At 31.9% G+C, this 21,624-nt stretch overlaps 3 protein-coding genes across 3 annotated transcripts; 1 reads left to right on the top strand and 2 right to left on the bottom strand.

The window, feature by feature from the left end:
• Positions 1–92: 92 nt before the first annotated feature.
• LOC120217757 (cyclin-T1-4-like) lies at positions 93–6,139 on the top strand. Its single transcript, XM_039214825.1, has 7 exons — positions 93–178; positions 1,459–1,783; positions 3,307–3,388; positions 3,715–3,849; positions 4,440–4,615; positions 4,700–4,851; positions 5,133–6,139. The coding sequence occupies exons 2-7, from the start codon at positions 1,557–1,559 to the stop codon at positions 6,107–6,109; spliced, it is 1,749 nt and encodes a 582-aa protein (XP_039070756.1). The 5' UTR covers positions 93–178; positions 1,459–1,556; the 3' UTR covers positions 6,110–6,139.
• A 591-nt stretch (positions 6,140–6,730) lies between these two features.
• LOC120217449 (LOB domain-containing protein 4-like) lies at positions 6,731–8,765 on the bottom strand. Its single transcript, XM_039214538.1, has 2 exons — positions 8,416–8,765; positions 6,731–7,242 (listed from the first exon to the last, which is right to left on the bottom strand). Exons 1-2 carry the CDS (start codon positions 8,593–8,595, stop codon positions 6,919–6,921), a joined length of 504 nt encoding a protein of 167 aa, XP_039070469.1. The 5' UTR covers positions 8,596–8,765; the 3' UTR covers positions 6,731–6,918.
• A 10,550-nt stretch (positions 8,766–19,315) lies between these two features.
• LOC120217463 lies at positions 19,316–21,176 on the bottom strand. Its single transcript, XM_039214551.1, has 4 exons — positions 21,066–21,176; positions 20,875–20,977; positions 19,738–19,921; positions 19,316–19,631 (listed from the first exon to the last, which is right to left on the bottom strand). The coding sequence occupies exons 1-4, from the start codon at positions 21,144–21,146 to the stop codon at positions 19,556–19,558; spliced, it is 444 nt and encodes a 147-aa protein (XP_039070482.1). The 5' UTR covers positions 21,147–21,176; the 3' UTR covers positions 19,316–19,555.
• Between the last annotated feature and the right edge of the window lie 448 nt (positions 21,177–21,624).

The following is a 21,624-nucleotide window of genomic DNA, read 5'->3' as shown; positions in this document are numbered from 1 at the left end:
CGTAATTTACCCGTATTTTACGGTTTTTGAAATATCAACTTGTAAAGTATAAACTTCAAAATCTCTGGGCGTAGTTTCTCCTTAGCAGAAATATAAAAACAGAAAAAAAGAAAAGATAAAAGAAAGATATTGAGCAGTGAGAGAGCAGGAAAGGGCCAGCTTCGACCTCCGCTTCCAGGTTTTCTTCTCCTTTTTATTTTCTTTCTGTCTTCAATTCATTAGATTATATAGTATTTGCTTCTTCCTTTTACTCTTGTCTTTTTCTTTAGTACAAACGAAAATTATTGGTAGATTTTTTATTTCATTCGTGAGCTAAAGGTGTTTCCGTTCTAATTTTTGACGAATGTTAAGTTCCAACCATTCTTAAACCGAATTTGATGATTCTGAAATCCATATCCACCAAATTGCTTCTCCTTCGAGTGGGTTCGTCCTGACCTAGGTTTTTCGTTTACAGCTTTTTTCATTTCCTCTTTATTTTTTGCTTCCCCCAAACTTTATTGCGAGTGCTATATGAATAACATGTTTTTAATATCAGTTACAAATTATCGCTTTGCTTTGCGATTAAAAATCTATCTCTGGACATTTTCTCAGTATTTTATACATATACGATGGTGTTTGTTATTTTTTGTGAGCCTTTAGTTTTCATTAGAAACTCACACGTACTCTTGTATTTACGTTTTTTTTCTTCTTCTTGTTGGTAATATTTGTCCCTTTTTCTTTATTTTCAGAAGTTCATTGCATTAGTCTTAGTTACTTTAATAATTTTATTGATGGTTTATCGATTGTGTTAGGTTTATAGAATTCTTATTAAAGATTTATTAGTTTTTCCAAATCATGTGCATATGCTATTCTGAGCTATTGGGTATACGTCTAACAAGTTTCACTACTCATGGTGTTCTCTTTATTGTTTCTAGCATCTAATATTTGGTTTCTTTTTTCAAGCGTGTCAAATTAAATATTTAAGAATTATGGGGTTAAAGTATTTGCATATTTAATTAACTTCATTCTGCTACCTAAGTGCTGAAGAATGAAGTTTTTTTTTTTTTGTGGGGGGGGGGAGGGGTAAAGAATGTCATTGAAAAGGTTAGGATGTGCTTAAAAAGGAAATTGATTAGAAGTATGATGGAGTCATTTAAGATTCTTCTGCAGCATGTTTTGATGTTAAAACCATTTCGCTTGGAACTTCTCTAAGACATGTTTGGGAGATTTAGTTTTTGGTACAAGACATGACACTGTAATATATGTCTACAATGAGATATGCCATTAGGCAATGGTGAACATTCTATTTTTCAATTCATTGCAGATTTGCTGCAGTTTTTTTTTTGGACAGGTTCTGTAGTTTACCATGTTATGTAATTGGTTATTTGTTTATTGTTTTCATTTTTGCTTATTAATTTGTATTCAGTTTTATTTTTAGATTAACCTCTTACATTGTTTTTAATTTTTATCTTTGATCAGAATAGTACTAAGGCTGATATGAAAAAATAAGGTCTTGCTCCTCTTATAGGAGGTTGTCTTTTTTGTTTCGTTTCATCGAGTTGGGAGATATATACAATATGGCTGGAATGTTGCCTGGGGATTCCTCACATCATTCAACCTCTGACAGCGGGCCTTCTAGAAGTTATCAAGAAAAGCAAGAGGAAGTAGGACGGTGGTATTTTTCAAGAAAAGAAATAGAAGAAAGTTCCCCATCAAGAAGGGATGGTGTTGACTTGAAGAAAGAGACGTACTTACGCAAGTCATACTGTACATTTTTGCAGGATTTGGGCATGAGGCTGAAAGTGTAAGTTCATGGTTTACATTTGGCTGCAATGTTTTTCTGGTTAGTTTATGTACTTGTGCTGTTTTGTCCTGTTGAACTTGAAGATTTGGTTTCATTAGTAGCCATTCTGATCATGAAGCACCACTGTAATGTAAGCAGAAAGTTAAATGTAATTTATGCTTGGTTTGTGTGTGTGTGTGTGTCTGTGCATGCATGCATGCATATCTTTTCCATCTGTGATCAATTTATGTCTTCATTTTCACAATAAAGCTTATAGCATGGAAATTGGAAGTAACTTCTAACTTTTATTTTAGGTAGAAAGTTCGTAAATTGTGTTATCAATTTGATGTATTCAATGTCACAATAATGTTTATAGCATGAAATTGGAAGTAATCTTTATTATTTATTTGAGGTAGGAAATTCTCAAAACGGTGTACATGACTAAGAATGCTTTATTGCAACTCCCTAATTGTTTCAATGCCGGTATCTGCATGGAAAATGCAGAACTTCAAATTACTTTATCATAATTTTATAAGACAAAGAAATGGTCTAAATGGTAGCAGTGTTCTTTTGAAAATATATTTTTCATTTTTGTGTCAAAAGTGCTCATGGCTTCTATGAGTGACCATTTTAAGCAATATTTACTGGTTTTGATAGGATGTCTTTTGTTAAGTAGTCCTTCAATCACTGCAGCCTGTTATATTTAAAGAATTCAATGGATATTTTTTTTTAAATATTGAGCCATATGTAATCATTTTAAGTATTCAATTCACTCCAACAGTTTGAAAATTGGAAATAACTTCTAATGTTTATCTTAGGTAGGAAACTCTTAAATTTTGTTTATTTAACATTCTTATATCTCATACTCTCATAGTTCAAACATTGAGATATTATTTATTGCCACTTCCTAATTGTTTCAATGAATGTATCTGCATGATAAGTCGAACTTGAAATTACTTGATCTTAATTTTATAACAGAAAAATGGTCATATTGTCATCATTATCCTTTTTGCAACATTTTTGGTCTGAATAGGATGCCTCTCGGTACTCTATTCTTGGATCTCTATGACCTGCTATAGTGAAAGAATCTTGATACATAGTTGTTTGCAATCAGACTGATACAGGAGATGGTCTTGTATGTGCACATCGGTGCTCATTAACGTGTGTTGTCTGTCGGTCATTCTATGATTATTTTCCATGTTCAGATATGCTCATTCGTTACTCAGCAAAAGCCATGGCTAATAAATTTTAGCATGTTGTCTGTATCTTATATATGAATATATGTAATGGTTTTGCCGGTCTGGCATTATCTTTCTGCAAAAGTATTCTACTTGAACAAACAATAAGTGGTAGTCCAGCAATGCTTTTCATTTGTGACTAGGTCTGATCTATCATCATTATCAATGTTTGCGTGAAGTTGTTTAGACATTCTGTTTTTTGATCACACACAGATCTGCTCTTCTGTCATTTAGTGTATTTATAAGCATGCCAATATTTGTTGGTTCTGATTGAATGAATTTGACTGATGTTATTACCTGATACAGGCCCCAGGTAACAATAGCCACAGCAATAATATTTTGTCATCGGTTCTTTATTCGACAATCACATGCGAAGAATGATAGAAGAGTGAGTTACTATTCTCAGTCTGGTCAATATTGTTAAAACTTCTTCGTATAAACCCAATATTTTCCTTCTGAAATAAGGCAGCCTTTGTGTATTTTGATTCCATTTCATTATGAAATTTTATTCTGTTAGCTTTTCTTTTGGTTTAGAGAATGTTGGTCTGCATGATAGAATGGTTTAGGGTTGAAAAGTGTTATAATAGAGGCTGTAAACATGATTGTTTTTGTTAACTTTACCTATCATTTATTTCTGAAGGAAGTTTTTGTCAGCATTGATTGGGGACATTCTTATGCTCATTTTGTGCTCAACTTCATTTTCTTGCTTGACAGACTATTGCTACTGTGTGTATGTTCCTTGCTGGGAAGGTTGAAGAGACACCTCGTCCGTTAAAGGATGTTATTCTTGTTTCCTATGAGATAATAAACAAAAAAGATTCCGCTGCATCCCAGAAGATCAAACAGAAGGTATTCTTTGAATTAACTGTTCTTTCACCAGTTTATTTGCATTCCTTATTCTGATGCTTGGGTCGCAACTTGTCTTCCCTATCATGTTTCTTGCTCTGACTTGTCAGATTGTTCCCTGACCTCACACTTGCCTTTCTATTTGTATAACTTTTCTAATTTTCTTTGCTCTCTCGTGTTTTTATTTATTTATTTATTTATCATTTTTGCTTGTTTTCTTATTCTTCTGGCATATAAGACTGACACCACTAGTAATACATTGCCAATGAGTGGAAAATATGTGTTAGAGACGTATTACTTGCTGGTACTTGGTGTTATTGTGGCGTGTTCTCTTTCCTTCTGTCTGAATTTGTTCTGTTCCTCTTGAATTTAAAATTCTTGCTTAGAATCACTTTTATTCTCCAATAGCTGTGTCCTTGGTAACAGATCTTGCTGCTACCCCACTTTTTCTTTAAATTTTGTCAAAATACAACATTCTTATATCCTAGCTATTTTAGTTTTTAAACTTTTTCTTGTTTATTTAAATGTTTTGTTTGCACTTTGCACAACTGTGGTTACAGAGTTGCTCATAAACTTTGATCTATATCTTGCAGGAAGTGTATGAGCAACAAAAAGAGCTAATTTTAACCGGAGAGAGGGTTGTACTTGCCACATTGGGTTTTGACCTCAATCTTCATCACCCGTATAAACCACTTGTCGAGGCTATAAAGAAATTCAAGGTTGCACAGAATGCTCTTGCTCAAGTTGCGTGGAATTTTGTGAATGATGGGTAAGTTTGAGTGGTGTTCCTTCAAGTGTTTAAAATGATCTCTACCTTCTGTTCTCTTTTGACACACTGCAAAGCGGCTTGCAGGCTGAGGACGTCGCTCTGTCTGCAATTTAAGCCCCATCATATTGCGGCAGGTGCCATTTTCCTTGCTGCCAAGTTCCTCAAAGTGAAGCTTCCATCGGATGGTGAGAAGGTTTGGTGGCAAGAATTTGATGTCACCCCTCGCCAATTAGAGGGTTGGTGTCCTCTCTATAACTTTGTAAAAGATGTGATGAATACAATTGGACAGTTACTAGGGGGCCCAATGGGATTGGTGTTACTTGCTTATAGCATTTGCAAGATGATGCTTCTCTTAAATTTGGTTCATTAATACATGATTATAACTGTCTGTTTCATATAATTATTTTGGTCTCGTAGGCAGTCTGCTTATTGACATGTTGTGTGGAGTGCAATCGATGTGCTAATCTGTGTCATTCTTTTTTCTTTTTCCACTTACCAACTGTGGTTTATCCTGCAGAGGTTAGCAATCAAATGCTGGAACTTTATGAGCAAAACAGAGTACCCCCTTCTCAGGGTAGTGAATTAGAAGGAAGTGCTGGCGGTGGTACATCTCATAGAGCTCTTGCAAAACATCCTTCTGGAAGTGAAGAAAAACAATCACGGTCAACGGCCGACTACTCGTCTGCAGACAGCCATGGAATGCCGTCAAGAACCACTCAAAATCAAAGTACTGATAATGGGAGTGTGGAGATGGGCAGTGTCATTACAGATCACAAAATGGATACTGAAAACAAGGATAGTCAACATCATGAGCAGTTGCCCCACAAGGATAACATGAGGGAAGTTCTGAATAAAACTAGGTCTGGAATGGAGCGAACTGCTGGGGAAGACCAGGAAAGAAGTGGTAGAAATGAAATTGCAGAAACAGGTGAGTGGAGGGATGATGGAGCATCACGTAAGGTTAGCAATGTGGTTGGACGAAACTTGGACAGTAGGGAAGGACCAGTTGGGCAGTCCCCCAAGGAAGCTATTAAAATTGACAAAGACAAGCTGAAGGCTGCACTCGAGAAAAGGAGGAAGTCTCGTGGGGAAACAACAAAGAAAAAGGATGTAATGGATGAAGATGATCTGATTGAGAGGGAGCTAGAGGATGGGGTTGAATTGGCCGTTGAAGACGAGAAAATAAGGCGAGAACATCGACAAAACTGGTCTAGGAATGAGAATCAAGATCATTGCGAAATGAGAAGAGGGAACCACTTTGTTACAAAGGGACACTCATCTAAAGGGATCGAAACCGAGGCTGCTGAAGAAGGTGAAATGCTGGATGATGCTTCTCCCATGGTGAATGGCCGGAAGAGAAAAGGTGGAAGCCCATCAGACAGGCAGCCCGAAGGGAAGAAGCGTCATGAGTACAACCATTACAGCGTAGAAGAAGGGCAAATAATGGGTCAGAGTAATTATGCAGAGAAAGAGCATAGAAGAAATGCTTTGTGAGGCAGTAAATATTGAATATTTTCGAAGTGAGCTTGCATCATGCAATATGATCATTAAATTCTGATGTCCGATGTGGAAATAATTCCAGAAATGCTAAGAGAATGATCCCTTTGGAAACTAAGAAGATTGGCAGAAATGTATTTTGAATCTATAGCATTGCTTACAATGGCCGCATGTCTTGACTGTAATGTATTGTTCTAAACCGAGTATGCTACTCGAGTCGCCGTCAACAGAAAGTAAAGAGGCAGTTTGAACTATTTTTAATTTAGTTCAGACTTCCAAAAAAAAAAAGGAAAAATAAAATGATATTGAGCCTAGACGGACAATCTCTGAAAATCCCATTTGTGTTAAGTCTGCTGCTGCATTTTCAAGCATGGACGTCTGAACTAAGTTTTGTTTCTTTATTTGCATTTGGTTTTCTTGGAAAATTTGCACTTCATTTTCTTACTATTCAACTTTTTAGATCTTAAGCTTGTGAGTTGTGTTATCCATTGCTATTACTGGATGGAAAAGAAACCATTTTTCGTTTTAAAAAAACACCAACTTATGATACTTTTAAGCTGAATAAATACATTTTTCTTACAAAACATCTAAGAAAATCTGCATGTAAACCAACAATATCAAAGATGGAGAAATTCATACGCTAGCTTCAATCCATTATATATGAAGTTTAAATTAATTATATGTGTACATTATACGATTAATGACCAAAGACTCTTAAAACCTAGCCGCCGCCATAGCCACCACCCAACTTCTCTACTAATAAATGACTAAATAAAAATGTAACCTGGGAGACATACATGATTAAGCTAGCATGACCACATTGGCTCGCCCAGGCTAGTCTGGTCCATTACCAAATCCATGTCAAAAATGGGCATGCCTTGTGAGCCCATGAGCTTTGATGGGGGTGACCCACTATCACTCGGGCTTGTCGTGCCGAACCCATGCGGATAGGATGCCTGGAGGTGCACCACCTCTGCCTGTGCCAGTGCCAACTGGGTCTGAAGGGTGTCTATCTGCTGCTGCAGTGATGATATCGCTCCCACGCAGCCGTAAACCGGATCACGGATCCTGGCGTTCGCCTCATATACAATGCTGCTAACCGCATCGCCTCGTTGGTGGACCGGCAACTCCTACGATTTCGATACCTCACGTGTCAGCTTGAACGGCCCAAAAGGGGAAAGAAAGGAACAACAATTTTTATGGTATTGAGACGGTTAAATATCCGACTGGATCCAACTAATGTCCATCTTTAACATAATTAATATGGTATGTTTAATATGCATTATTACATTTCTATTTGACATAAAGAGGAGTTGGTCAAACATTTTTTATGCAAAAAGCAACTAGGAAACATCTGCATGTGATCCCCAAACGACCTTTAGAAATTGAAGCGAAAATGAGTAAAAAAATAAATGATAGCTACTAATGCAGCCATGTGTAGTATAGGAAGATATCCTTGTTTTAACCTATGTGAAATGTTTCTTGAAAAAAGAGAGTATAAAGACGTGTAAACCAAACAGCTGAACAAGTGATTTTGAGTTTTGTCCAACCAAATCTAGAGAAACAACTATTGAACACAACGAATTCATCTTTACCAATTTTGTGCCAAAACTTCAGATTATGAACAGGAAAACATATTTGCTCCATGTCAATGAGAGTGATTTATAGGGATGGACCGGGAGAGGCTGACGGAGCGGTTACATTTTTTAAAATTTCAAATTCTTATATAATTTAATTTTTTTAAATTTCCTATCATCTTATTAAAATTTTATAAGTTCGTTATCTAATATAAAATTTTATTTCTGTCTCTTTGCTAGCCTTCCCGTGAGGGAAATGCTTCACTGCTTTGAGGAGAAAATGATCTTTTTCTCCTAAAAAATTCTTTAGGGTAAACTATGTATTTAGTCATTTATCTATTCTCGTTATTCCATTTTGATCACTCAATTATTATTATTTAAGTCATATATAACGTTACGTTTTGGTTATTTTTTGTCACTTGTCGTTAAAAAATTAATGATGATTTTATTGTATTACTATAAGGTAATGTCATATCATCATTTAAAAAAAATTACCACGTCGGCACCTCTGTTTATTTTTTAACAACGGGTGACCAAAACATAACGTTAATATAATTTTAAAAAACCAAAACAGAACTACGGGAATAAATGTATTACTAAACACATAGTTTACCCTTTCTTTTGCTAAACTCCACAATACCCTTCCATTAGAGCAACCAAATTTCCCTCAGAAGTATGGCTCTGCATATTTAGATACTTAATTAAGCAGTACATTTCCAAGCTCACCTGAAGCATCTTGTTGACATTGCTAGCACCGAACACCTTGTGCACATTGGCGAACTTTTGGGGCTCATCAGCTGGAAAATAAGGAGCAAATACACAGTCTTGGGCGCACCTTCTCCTTAGGAGCTTGCATGCTGCACACGGCGATGCTGCTCCCTGCTTCCTCCCGGTACTCTCCTTCATGCTTCTCGCTTAACTCTTAACTTTATTACTTACTGTCAATCGACAAACACAAAAAGCTCACTTTTCCCTTTGAGCTGATGTATGTAGTTCAGAAGAGCAAAGATAGGGGTTGAAGAAGAAGAAGATGGTTAAGAGAAGTGGCAAAAAGAAAATGAAGATTTAGAGTGAATCAGAGGGGGAGAAGTGGGGTGTTATTAAATAACCAAAAGTTCAATACATCTGAGATGGACCCCCCCTTTAGATTTTGGTACACCAAAGATATCTCCAACTTCTTCAAAATAACGTCTCCAATTTCTTTACTTAATTTGATATTAAAAATCTTTACTTTATTGCAGAAACAAACTTATATAAATAAACTTACCTCATCAGTTAAAAGAATTGTTGATGTTCTTAGACTGCAAGAGTGATTGAACGTTTATTTTCAAATAATTGAGAGTACTTAGAAAATTTATTACTTTGTATTTTCCTTTTAGATTTTTAATAAAAAATATTTACTTTACTTGATGTAAAAAAAAATCTAATAAAGTTTGATGTGAAAAATATCAACTTTGCATGATATATCTATGTGACATATGAAAAAATATGAAAGAAATATATAGGTATATTGTGTATGGTTATAAAAATATGTTTAAATTAGAATCATTTATTACAATAACATTAGAAATATTTATAATTAAATTTAAAATAAAACCCGAACAACTCTATTTGAATCAAAAAAATTCAAATAAAATCCTACTTCTAAAATAAAACTTATTAACTCGATTTTTTTTGACACGGCTCGACTTATTAAATCTCAACTATCTATAATGAAAGGACATATTTGGCTCTATGTTTCTAATGTTTTTATATATTTAGTTCACTTCTTATAGGTAATGTTTGAAGTACTGTGAAAATGATGCATGTGCATGCATAGGACTAAGAGCATAACATGCTAATTAATGAATATTTTCAACAATAATCATCATTATATATAGTAGGGTTTGGCCAGCAAAATAGTATCTTTTAATACATATTTGGGGTTCCCATGCATTTATAGAAAAAAATTGCCTTTTGTTATCTTCATGTGCATGTGTTTGTGTGAACTCATGTATTGGGTTTGTCGATTGGAATTTAGAGAAGTAACTAAATATTCCTAAAATAGTCATTAATTAGTATTTTAAGCCGTTTAATACCTCAACTATTTTTTTTTATTTTTTTCACTCAACTATTATTTTTTAAAATCATATTTAATGTTATATTTTGGTTTCATTTTAGTTAGTTATCGTTAAAAAATTAACAAAACTGTTGACGTGAGTTTTTTTTCATTGATGGAATGATAATATCTTACGAAGATATGTCAGTATCACCGTTAAAAAATTAATGGTGATTGACCAAAATGAAACTAAAACCAAACATTAGGTATGATATTAAAAAAATTTTGAGGTAACAAAAATAATAGTTGAGATACTAAACGTGTAGTTTACCATTTTATGTTTCATCTTCATAAGATAAAACCATCGACATGGAAGATGAAGACTTTTAGAAACAAGAGATTTTGCTTATTAATTCACATTATGTTATGCCACAAGAAATTTAGTAAGATGATGAATAAGTTGAAATTATTGACTTTTTCTTGTTTGTTTGTTTATATCTTGAAATTTACGACTGAGTCATGTGAATATGGCCTAAACGTACGCATGTTCGTACCAACACGGATTAGTAGTTCAAAAGCCAGAGAGAGAGAGATGTTTGCCTGCATCCCAATAAACTTGATAATTATTATTCATGTGTTAATGGGTTTGATGAAATTGAAGTGTTTAACACTATAATTAAACCAACAAAATCATGGGCATCTACTCATTATCCCCTTAATGAATATGTTTATGAATGGATAAGTTCATACTTTATTATGTTTACCACTTCAGTCGGTAAATGTGAATAATATATGTTGGTGAATTTTGTCCATCTAAAAATACTTCAAATAATCAACTTTGCTGAAATTCTTTTCAAAATGATTGGTCATGCAGTCACAACTGTTCAAACCATGACTTCTAGAAAGAATAATTTTTAGTTTTACCACAAAGAGCATTTGATGGGTTTAGATCTTGTTTTTATTTTCTTTATAGAAGACACTAATTTTATTCAAAATACGAAACATTCCAAATTACAATAAAGATTTATAATTATAATTATAAATTAAGCATATAATTAGGATAATTTCCTATAGTCATTGAAACAAAAACTAACAACTTAAGATCACATAAAAATCATACAAGGAAATATTAAAAATCTAACCAATAAACTCGAACGAAGATAACAGATCTGGTCACATTAGTAAATGGGCCACAAAAGGGAATAGGGAATCAAGCTATTGAAAGATCACCAACAAACCGTAAATCAAACTCAAGCGACGCGAAAAGTTATCCATGAACGCAAATCGGATATCCAAATCTAATATGAGGGTTCAAAGCAGAGAATATCAATAAGATATCATATAAACGACATCTTGATCGATCGTGATGATATCGAATCAACCCTTAGAAAAAAATAAATGAGAAAAAAAAGTCAAACGACAAAAAAACATGTCAAAATGTATAAAAAAACATCTCAAAAAAGAAGATGAAAACGTGTCATACAATGCAAACTTATTGAAATAAAAAAATAAAAAAATAAAGATGTGATATAAGAAAAGAAAATGACAATAAAAATATCGGTGGTCAACAACCAATATCAAAACTAATGCTATCGTCAATCAACAAAGACGAAATAGAAAATAGATAAATAATACACCACGAGAGAACACTGATATTATCTTGATTTTGAGTTATAAACAAAAAGACAACAAATATATATAACATGGACCACGTTCAATTAATAGTAAAACAAACCAACATGAAACATGCTCCTTCCATATTGCTCTGAATCATGTGCATATGTTAGATATGCTAATTTTTTTACATTCCAATTTATGATATTAGAGTTTTATATTTATATAGAAAGTTGCATTTTTAAATTAAAAAGAAGTTTAACTATGATAATAATTATAATTAGTATATATGAGAAATTATAAGGTAGTGCTTGAACTCTGAAACTAATTTTTAAATCCGAATATGGGGAGGCAAAGGGTGGTAGTGGTACATGATAGAGACAAATATAATTTTATATGAAAGAATGAATTTATAATATTTTAAGAAAATAAATTTATAAAATATTGAAATAAATTATTAATAAAAATATATAAAATTTTAACTTTTAAAAAAATATAGCGTTCTCTGTCAGTTAGCAGTTGGGTTTCGGGTTGGTAGTGTCGGCTGAGAAGATTAAGTCCTTTGCATTATTATTATTGAGTGCTGCATTGCATTGCGGGACTTGATGGTTGAAGTCAGAGATCTTATTTTTCCTTTTGGTAAAATGACAAAGATTTGGCATTGTGCCGACACCCAACTTTATTAATTCACACATGGCAACAAACTTTTGGGTTGTTTTTTTCTTAATCAATTATTTTATATTTAAAATAGTGTAAATTTAGGAGTTAATTTCATTATATGTCCCCAAAATATAACTTTTATTTTAAATTGATCCTTAGACTTTTGGATATTCCAATTTCATCCCCAAACTGTGACTTTAATTTTAAATTAGTCCTTGAACTTTTGAATATTCTAATTTCACCCTTGAATTCATCCAAATATGTAATTAGTTTCAACCATAGTTTAACCTAAATTTTTTTTTCAAACATGTAATAATTAAACCTGGCATAATGATTTTGTTAAAAAGGGATGTGATTAGTATATATGTATAATTTGGGATGAAATTGGAATGGACAAAAAATTTAAGAACCAATTTATAATGAAGGCCAAAGTTTGAGGAAGAAATTGAAATGTTCAATAGTTTGAGTACTAATTTAGAATGATAGTCATGGTTTAGGAATGAAATTGAAATATTTAAAAGTTTAAGGACTCATTTGAAAATTATAGTTTGGAGACATGTAATACAATTAAATCTAAATTTAAATATTACATTATTTAATTACGAAAACATTATAGCCCAAGTTGATCAATTTGCCCTAACTTATTTATTTATATAATTTTTAATAGTATGGAGTAATTATAATATAATAAATGTAAAAAAAATAGTCATTGATAACGTATATATCCTACAGACGCTATTTGAACTTGGATCTTTTAGGAAAAATAAAGTTCCATTTTACTACTAAGACCATTTAATAGAGTGTTTACAATGTAATATATGTTTATACATGAGTGGAGTTAGAGAATTTATTTTTGGATATCAAATTTAGAAATTATATGATTTTTGTAAGTGAAAATTTTGAATTTTAAATTTTTTATTATTAAATATTTTATTAAAAGGTGGAGTCAATTTCTCTTTTAGTTTTAGAGGGTGTCAAAACTTTTGTTTTAAAATGTGTGTTACTTTTTCCTTTTATATTATATATATAATCTATATGAGAAAAAAATAGAAACCTTTGTGGTGTAATGAGACATAACCTCAATATAAATATTTTAATCCTCCAAAGAATCTGTTAAGGATATGGTAAATCCTAAAATTTCGTTGTATGATATATTTTTGGTATATAGTATATTGAGAGAAAAGAAAGATTTGCAGTAGATGTGGAGCTTCTCAAGTTAAACTAAAATATGAGACAGACTTCTCATGGTATAGGTCTTGTTACATATCAAATTTGTATAAAATTGTATTTTTTTTGTTAACTTTTGACTGCAAGTAAAAACTTATATTAAATAAAATTCCTTATATAATATTGGATTTTTTCTTTAAATAACCCTATAAGAAGATAATAAGAATTATAATTATTGTGAGATAAAACCTTAAAATCCATATAATGTCTTATAATCACAAACTATTGTAGTTTTAATATTATAATATTTTTTCTGTTCGAGAATTTTTATTCAAAATCTTTTATATGAAATTTATATATTTCTTTTCGTATACAGTCATTTATATTTTTTTGTTGGCATCCTATATAACTGAACAAAACTTTTGTATCAAGACTTGGTCAACTATTTTTTTAATATATATATATATATATAAAGTTGAAAATTTTTGAGTGCGAATCTTATAATCCTAACTTCTATAATACTTTTAAGAATTATAAAAGAAAAGAAAAATATAATAATCAATTACAAAAATTGAGCAACTTTGGGTGCATGCCCTTATCATTTATGCCACCAGAAGAGAAAGGGATAAGATTAATAAATAAATACTTTACAAGAAATGAGACAAAAAAAATGTGGAAAGGCAAATACTGAGAAAGAGGTGCTCAATGCCATTGTCAAAGTCATTAAATAAAATATTATGTTAGGAATTTGAGAGCGGAAAATAATCAGATCGGTGTCAACATTAAATAAGATATGCACAATAGATAAGATTTAACGTGGTTTAACCTTATATACTTCCACGGACGAGTTAGACAATAATCCACTATAAACATAGAGATAATGAAGAGCGCAAATATATTATATCATATGTATTCCAAAATCTGATATAGATATCAAAACTCGATATATCCCAAATCAATCTTCCAACATCCCTACAAAATTATTTTTTCAACATAAACCTCAAAAGTTGTAAAGATCCCAAAAAGAATTATATTTCTCTAAAATAATTCTATCTCACATAACCCTAAAGGCTAAGAAATGATATCTATTTATAGAGCCAAATAATTGGTTACTTACCTAAAATAAATATTTACTTTATCAAATTATCTTCGATTACTAGAATTACAATAAAATCTAACTTAATTACCGATTATAATTTGGGTAAAATATAACATTATATGGTCAACTCTGGTTTCATACCATTGGGTCAATGAGATTGTCCTTTAAAGATCACTAAGGAGGGCTCCACTACCGTAGAAAAAGAAAATTAAACCTCCAGGACAGTTGAAAATTGTGTCTGCCCATGGGAGTTAAAGATTATTATTATGAATTAGGACCTTTTTTTTGTTATATTGGCATTTGGTGTAGTGTCATTGTTCTCTAGGATAGGCCCTTGAATATGATTTTTACATGTTGCCGCGCTTTACACTTTGATACCTTCTAACTGAAGCCATGACGGTAAAGGTGTTTAGAGGATTTCTTTTCTTGGATTTCTACATCTTTTTCAATAAATGTTCATAAACAAATTTATGCATATGCTGGATTTTTCTTGCTCAATTAATACTCCTAAATCTTCCCTTAAAACCCTTAGATTCGTAGGATTATCTTAAAACGTTACAACTCTTGTTCTATCTTCAACTTCCTATATTTCAAATCTTCACGTGTTTGATAATTTTGAACTAGGGTAAAGGAGGGTGAGCCGACATGGGTTCAAATATACACGTTCGTTTGTTAACTATTGTAGTTTCGAAGTAAACAGTATCATGGATCTGTGATCAAAGCAAGAATCAAAAGATTAATGGTCGTATCCCTGATATAAAATCTTACGATTGTTATTTGAGGTCGTATGTTACCTTCAAACTTTCCATAACATTTTTTTTATATATAGGATTCCCTTGTGATCAAAGCTGAGATAAAATTTATCCTTGCAAATCAAGCTAGTGTATACTCTTTTCAATGAATTTGGCAGCGTACAATTGAGACATTGGGGCATCGAATATCCAATTTCTCGCCACAAATTTCATGTCAACGTCATCCATAAACTCCTTTATTTGATTTTACAGCCACCTATTTCCCTTTATCTTTATTCTCTTTGCCTGTTACTATTTCCAGTCCTAATCTTATTCAAATAACATATCTCTAACATTTTCATGTATCAGATTCATTGAACTATTTTAGTGGTGAATGAGAGTGTTGTTCTTTCGAGAGATTTCGAATTCGAGCAGCTATGTCTGCAGAGTGTGTGTACGTTATCAATAGATTAAAAAAATATCTGAATAAATACTACCTTATAATCAATCTATACTATTAAAAAAACATGTTCCTGTATCGATTGCCCCTCTTCTACCAACCGGTTTCTGATTTGATACCATATCTGTCTGCTCAAAGAATGTCTCCGAAACCAGAGATTAAACATGGGTGTGCATGCTATAGGCTGGCTTCCACAAACACCAGATATCAGAAGATTTGATGTATCGAAACCATTATTTGTTCATTGAATTCATTCACTTTCACTCTTTCGTTTTAACTAAAGTTGTAAAAATATATCACACAAAGTGTGGGCTCGAATCAGATTGTGTTTTTGCATTTTGCATGATTTTACAACACCTAAAGCAATGATTCTACCTCCAAATCATGCATATTTCTAAAACATTTGCAGCTTCGTTGGGTTTAACCGCCAACAACGGTATGGTTTAATTTTAAATATAATATATAAAAAAATGAATCTAATGTTTGACAAAATAATCACTATAATTTTTTTCTGAAACACTTTGACTCCTAACGTTTTATTTTGGGGGCAAAGCAATCTCTAGATGTATGAAAATTGTTAGTTAACTAACGGTCAATGATTGTTGTTGAATTGGAAAGTCATGTGTCTAAAGCGATGACGTGATATATATCATGTGTATATAAGTGATGACATGACACATATCGCATATACATAAGTGATGACATGACTCATATCATGCATACATAAGTGATGACATGACACATATCATGCATACATAAATAATGACATGGTATGTGTCACGCGTATACATAAGTGATGACACGCCACAAGCCACGTGTACATAAGTGATGATAAGGTACACGCCACATATACATAAGTTATAATGTGGCATGTACCACATCATCACTATAAGACTTACCACGTTAGTAACAAACATTAACCATTAGTCAATTAACAATTTTCATCCAATCAAAAGGTATTTTATGCTAAAATAAAATGTAGGACCCAAATTACTTAAAAAAATAGACATCAAAACAATTATTTCATTGAACATAATGAATTTTGATATTATACCTTAATTATACAACAATTGAACTTTTAGGTTCGAATTTTTTATGGGGTTAAAAATTAGTTTTCTAAAAATCTCTTAGACATGGAAAATGAAACCAAGACTTCACTTTCATGAATACAATTTTTGAATGGAAAAGGATATGATCTTGATTACATTGGTAAGATCCTGCCTGGAGCTTGAGACGGGAACAGAATCAGAAAAATAATTTGATGACATTGACATTTTGAAGAAGAAAAAAAACCCAAAGTCATAAGACTATGCATTCATATAAATAATTAAAGATTAATCCTCAAAGTTGCAAACTTTTTGTTGTTGATGATGATTTCATATTGGGGTTGGGATGGAATAATTTTGATTGGGAGAGAGTGTGGGTGCCTTGATGCTTAAGCAAAATCCTTTTAGGTCCAACGTCCATTTTATCCACTAATCTAAAGTGATTAGTGGGGTTCTCTTCTTAACCGACACAATGTTTTTAATCCTTGTGATACGATAAGATTCTCTTACATATACATATCTTCCAATATTACTTTTTCTTTAACCTAGTTGTATTTATTTTCATTTTATATTTTACATGATGTTTAATTATAGTATTTATTTTATCCTAATTCTTGATAAACTTATTGTAGATCTTACAGGTTGTTTTGAACTTATATTATTTGATAAAAACATATTATCTTTTATCATTGAGACTACTTTTTAAGTTCAACTTTGTATATATACTTTATATATATATATTAAAAAACGTATTAGTAAGTTTTGTATTGCTTTCAAACCCTGTAAACTTTTCTTATACCTTATAAGATCCGTGTAGCTTGTTTTTAAGTGTGTTTTTTAATACCATGTTGTCGTGTATTTTCAAAGGTAGAATGGGTGGAATTAAGAAGTAACAGTGTAGTGAGGGAGACAAAGGGGGCCTATATTAATCATTTCTTCTCAACCCTAATCACCCTTTTCCAATTACTACTTTAATGCTATAATATATTCCCCGGTTGTTGCAAAGCCAAGCATGGCAGGAGGTGAGGTTGATGGTCCATCTTTGATATAATGCAATGATGAGATTGACTTAGTATCATACAAATTTTCAACTATTTAAACAAATATTTTTAAAAATTTATTGAATAATTTCGGCAGTAAAAAAAGAATTTTATTATTTTTAGAGGATTGAGATTCGAACACCTACATATCTGCAATGTATATAAGAAATTCATCTAAACATATACTACCATAACTATTCAAAAAATATTCTTTGAAACAAAGAAATATTTAATAAATTTAATTTCTATTATTTTACATGTCGATTTTATTTTAAAATTTAAAATTATTTTTTTAGATGAATCATCTCTAAATCTAAATTCAAATCTCTTCTTAATAAGTATAATGTGTCTTATTAGTGACACATACGAAATGATGAAGGTCCACAAATCCATCACAAAATATGAAAATATGTAATTGTTGATTGGAGGAAGCAAAAGAATTTATGTAAGGAAGACATAAGAAAAGACATGTCCTACGTTACAATATACTGAAAACATGGGGGGGGGGGGATCTTGTCTACTACAATAAAACAACACCACATATCATGTTCTCACTATGCAAACCTTACCACAGAGTGCACCAAGCTTGACGTTTTCATATTATAATACATGAATACATATAAAGGGGCTATATTTGATGTTAACGGAGTATAATTATTTAAAATTTAAAAAATATAAAATATATTTAAATTATTAAAAATTATAAGTTTTCTTTTAAAATATAAAATAACAAAATTAATATTATAATAGCATGTGGCATGTAACGAGTAGGGTAGTGTTGTGAAGCGGATTTGAATTTTGAACGAGAGAAGCAGGTGATGAGAGAGGTGAGAGGATTTCGGTGTATAATTATGTTCGGGAAGGATGCATGAAAGTCGGACAAAGGTGCTTGGACATGTACAAAATGAACAACAAAATACCAACGGACGGAGTTATGCAGCACAAGTGGGAGAAAAGAGTTTCTACAAAAGTGCTGGTTGAAAAATAGCATATCTAAAAAATAATATTTAAAATCTGTCCCTAAACTACTTTAAATTAACAAAAAAAAAAACTCATAATTAATAATTTATCTGAAATTTAAAGGTTAAAACAAAAATTAAACTCTTTTACTTTGATTTCACGTCATCAAACTAACATCATCAAACGTCAAAACTTAATAAAACAATAACATAAGTAATCAAAAAAAATTTGAATTTAGTGAGCAAAAGTAAAAAAAAATTAAAAGATGATCATTCCAATAATTTATCCATTTTAAAAAGGCGGTAAGTTTCAGCATCTTACCATAAAGGCCATTATTAGAAAACCATTACCTCAGCATCATCAAACTAAGCAACCAAGCATCACCATTACTTGATATTAGTTGTTAATTTAGGGTAAATACGTTAGGTTCCTTGTGATACTAATTAAAGTGTATCTTCGTGAGCTGTAATTTAACTTGACAGCTTATTTTATGTGAAGAGACCGAAAACCATACTCAATCTAAATAATGTGTATGCATAATGTATTTGCATTTGATCATAACCAATTTTGATGCTTTCATACATTTGTATCATATTCGTACTTCCGTCGATAGGCTGGTGATCAATCCGGCTTACAACTGCACCAATGGAGCATATCCATTCCATAACAGATTTCTTACTGTTACTATGCATTTTATTAAGCATGAAAGATATATCAGATTCTTCAGTTGTGGGTGCCCAAAACTGGGATAACATTCCTTGGAAAGAAAAATTAATGTACCAAATTGACTACATTCTGTATCAAACTGAGACTCGGGTCAAATGAGTACCTGAAAGAAATGTTGTTTTCCTTTAATGAATCCCTCGCTATACGTTATTCGAATATCGCTTCTGTTCCACTACTGGTGATGAAATTGCAAAACTTTCTACTCATCGTAGAATAGATATTGTAGATAATAATCTGAGGGGGTGAAAACGAAATTCTGATAAGAATGTTACTGAATCATCAAAATCCCATCAGAACTGCCATGTATTGTTAAAATCTTCTACTGCTACCCTTCTTCTTCTTCTTCATGTTTCACTTTAAGTCTCTTATTACTTTTAACTATAGTATCTTTTCCCCGCAGTCTATGACAACCAAAATAAGAGAAACGAAATCAAGGAATTGAAGAATGATAATTAGACTTAATAGGAAATCTAAATCTAAATTCAAATGGTTAATCTTTTAACTTACCTTTTCACAAATTCCTTCCTCGTTGTAAATGCAATACATTCATTTACCTCTTCAATGCTCATCACCTCACCAAGCTTACATTTTAGTAAATTTGAAGAATCAAGAAACACAGCAGACTCGTCCATCCCAGGAATAAGCGACAAGTGCTCAACCTTTTCTCTCAGACATTCCATCAAAACGAAGCCTGAAAGTTATTAAAATTGAAATCATAATTTAAGAATCAAGTTCAACTATACCATTCTAATGAAATAATATGCAAAAATTGGATCTAGATGGAATTGATTCATAACACAGAACACAGAAATTTCATGTCTTAGGAGCCTAACAGAGAATAGATTTGTGAAGGAAAATACAGAAAGTTCTAGTACCAGACCTCCTATGTTCTCACCAAATGTTGGTTCAAACCACAAATCACCTCCGGCAAAAGGTACTTCTCTATACTACGGTTCTTTTTCACGGACAATCGAAACAAGTTCAACTATACCATTCTAATGAAATCATAATTTAAGAATCAAGTTCAACTATTCCAATTTAATGAAATAATATGCCAAAACTGGAGCTTGATGGAATTGATTCACAACACACAACACAGAGACTTCATGTCCTAAGAGCCTAATAGAGAACAGATTCATGACTGAAACTACAGAAAGTTCTAACATCAGTCTCAGACCTCCTGTGTTCTCACCAAACGTCGGTTCAAACCACAAATCACCTTCAACAAAGAGTACTTCTCTATACTAGGGTACTTTTTCACGGAAACTCAAAACAAATTTCACAGAAACAAAAAAGGGTTCTTAGCATGATAACAAAGAAATGTATCAAATTGAGGTTTAGTGTATGGTATCTTAAAATGCTACTAACCACTCATGAAGATGCTGGCAAACCAATGACACTGAGAAACTACAATCTTAAATTTCCTCTGAAATGTGTTAATTCAGAAACAGTAAAACTGCAGGAATAACATGACAGCCATTATCTTTCATTCACAATACAACTTACATTAGCTAATAGTAGAAACAAAGATAGCATAATAATTCAAAAATCCAATGTTCTCAAAATTGCTTCGGAAAAACAAATAAATAAGACCAACACATCAAAATATCAAATTAATGCAAGCTTGAAGAACCAAAAATATACCGAGGGCTCGAAGCATCTTCAAATCGAACTTTTGCGCCAATTGAACATGCCCAAACGCACTGGCACGTTTCAAAGCTAGTTTCTTTAAGGCAATCAATAAATCCTGCAAATTAGGTTCGTTTTGATTTAGATTTTCTCAATTAATTTTAAAATAATAATAATAAAAGATTAAGTACAGAAGGATAGCTTACAAGTTCGGATTCAGAGAGTGAACAAAGCCAACTGACATCGTCAATGTTATTATTTCCTAAACCTTCTTTCTCCTTCCCCATAGAAATGGGGCAGTTAAATTATCTCTGGTAGTAAATAACAATGGCGGCTAATTTTTTGGGGAAAGCTCCACAGAGGATTTTGATTTAAGAACCTATGCGAAGCTCAAACAGAAATAATCGATAAACAGATTTGAAGGGTTTTAGGGTTTTTGTAATAAATAGTTTTGTCCGTTTGGGCTTAAAGCCCATTATAAATTTATTTGGAACCAATACACCTATGTTTTCTTTTGGGTAAATTTAATTTTTGGAACCCAACTTTGACATTTATGTGAAATGTGGGTATTCAAACTTTTTTACGCAATTAGATATTTAACTTTGGTATTCATATGTAATATGGTAGTAAAATTTCTAATGGTATAATTAGGTTTCTAATTTTTTTTAGAGCAATTAAGTATCATTTTTTTTACTTTTTTTAAAAACTAAATATCCAACTTTTATTTTTTGGTACGAAGGAGTCAATATAAATTTAATGATTAAA

This window comes from Hibiscus syriacus, unplaced genomic scaffold (genome assembly GCF_006381635.1).
Source record: "Hibiscus syriacus cultivar Baekdansim isolate YM2019G1 unplaced genomic scaffold, ASM638163v2 tig00110187_pilon, whole genome shotgun sequence".
In the NCBI taxonomy this organism is placed as follows: domain Eukaryota; kingdom Viridiplantae; phylum Streptophyta; class Magnoliopsida; order Malvales; family Malvaceae; genus Hibiscus; species Hibiscus syriacus.
The sequence above is the reverse complement of the archived record's forward strand: the minus strand, read 5'-3'. Positions and strand labels throughout refer to the sequence as shown.

Excerpts from the sequence above, each read along its gene's own strand:
- LOC120217757 (XM_039214825.1), top strand. The coding sequence starts at position 1,557 with ATGGCTGGAATGTTGCCTGGGGATTCCTCACATCATTCAACCTCTGAC. Across the intron at positions 4,616-4,699 it reads TGGAATTTTGTGAATGATGG|GCTGAGGACGTCGCTCTGTC; the intron begins GTAAGTTTGAGT and ends AGCGGCTTGCAG. Across the intron at positions 4,852-5,132 it reads CACCCCTCGCCAATTAGAGG|AGGTTAGCAATCAAATGCTG; the intron begins GTTGGTGTCCTC and ends TTTATCCTGCAG.
- LOC120217449 (XM_039214538.1), bottom strand. The coding sequence starts at position 8,595 with ATGAAGGAGAGTACCGGGAGGAAGCAGGGAGCAGCATCGCCGTGTGCA. Across the intron at positions 7,243-8,415 it reads ATGTCAACAAGATGCTTCAG|GAGTTGCCGGTCCACCAACG; the intron begins GTGAGCTTGGAA and ends TCGAAATCGTAG.
- LOC120217463 (XM_039214551.1), bottom strand. The coding sequence starts at position 21,146 with ATGGGGAAGGAGAAAGAAGGTTTAGGAAATAATAACATTGACGATGTC. Across the intron at positions 19,922-20,874 it reads GAAGATGCTTCGAGCCCTCG|GCTTCGTTTTGATGGAATGT; the intron begins GTATATTTTTGG and ends AATAACTTTCAG. Across the intron at positions 19,632-19,737 it reads AGGAAGGAATTTGTGAAAAG|ACTGCGGGGAAAAGATACTA; the intron begins GTAAGTTAAAAG and ends TGGTTGTCATAG.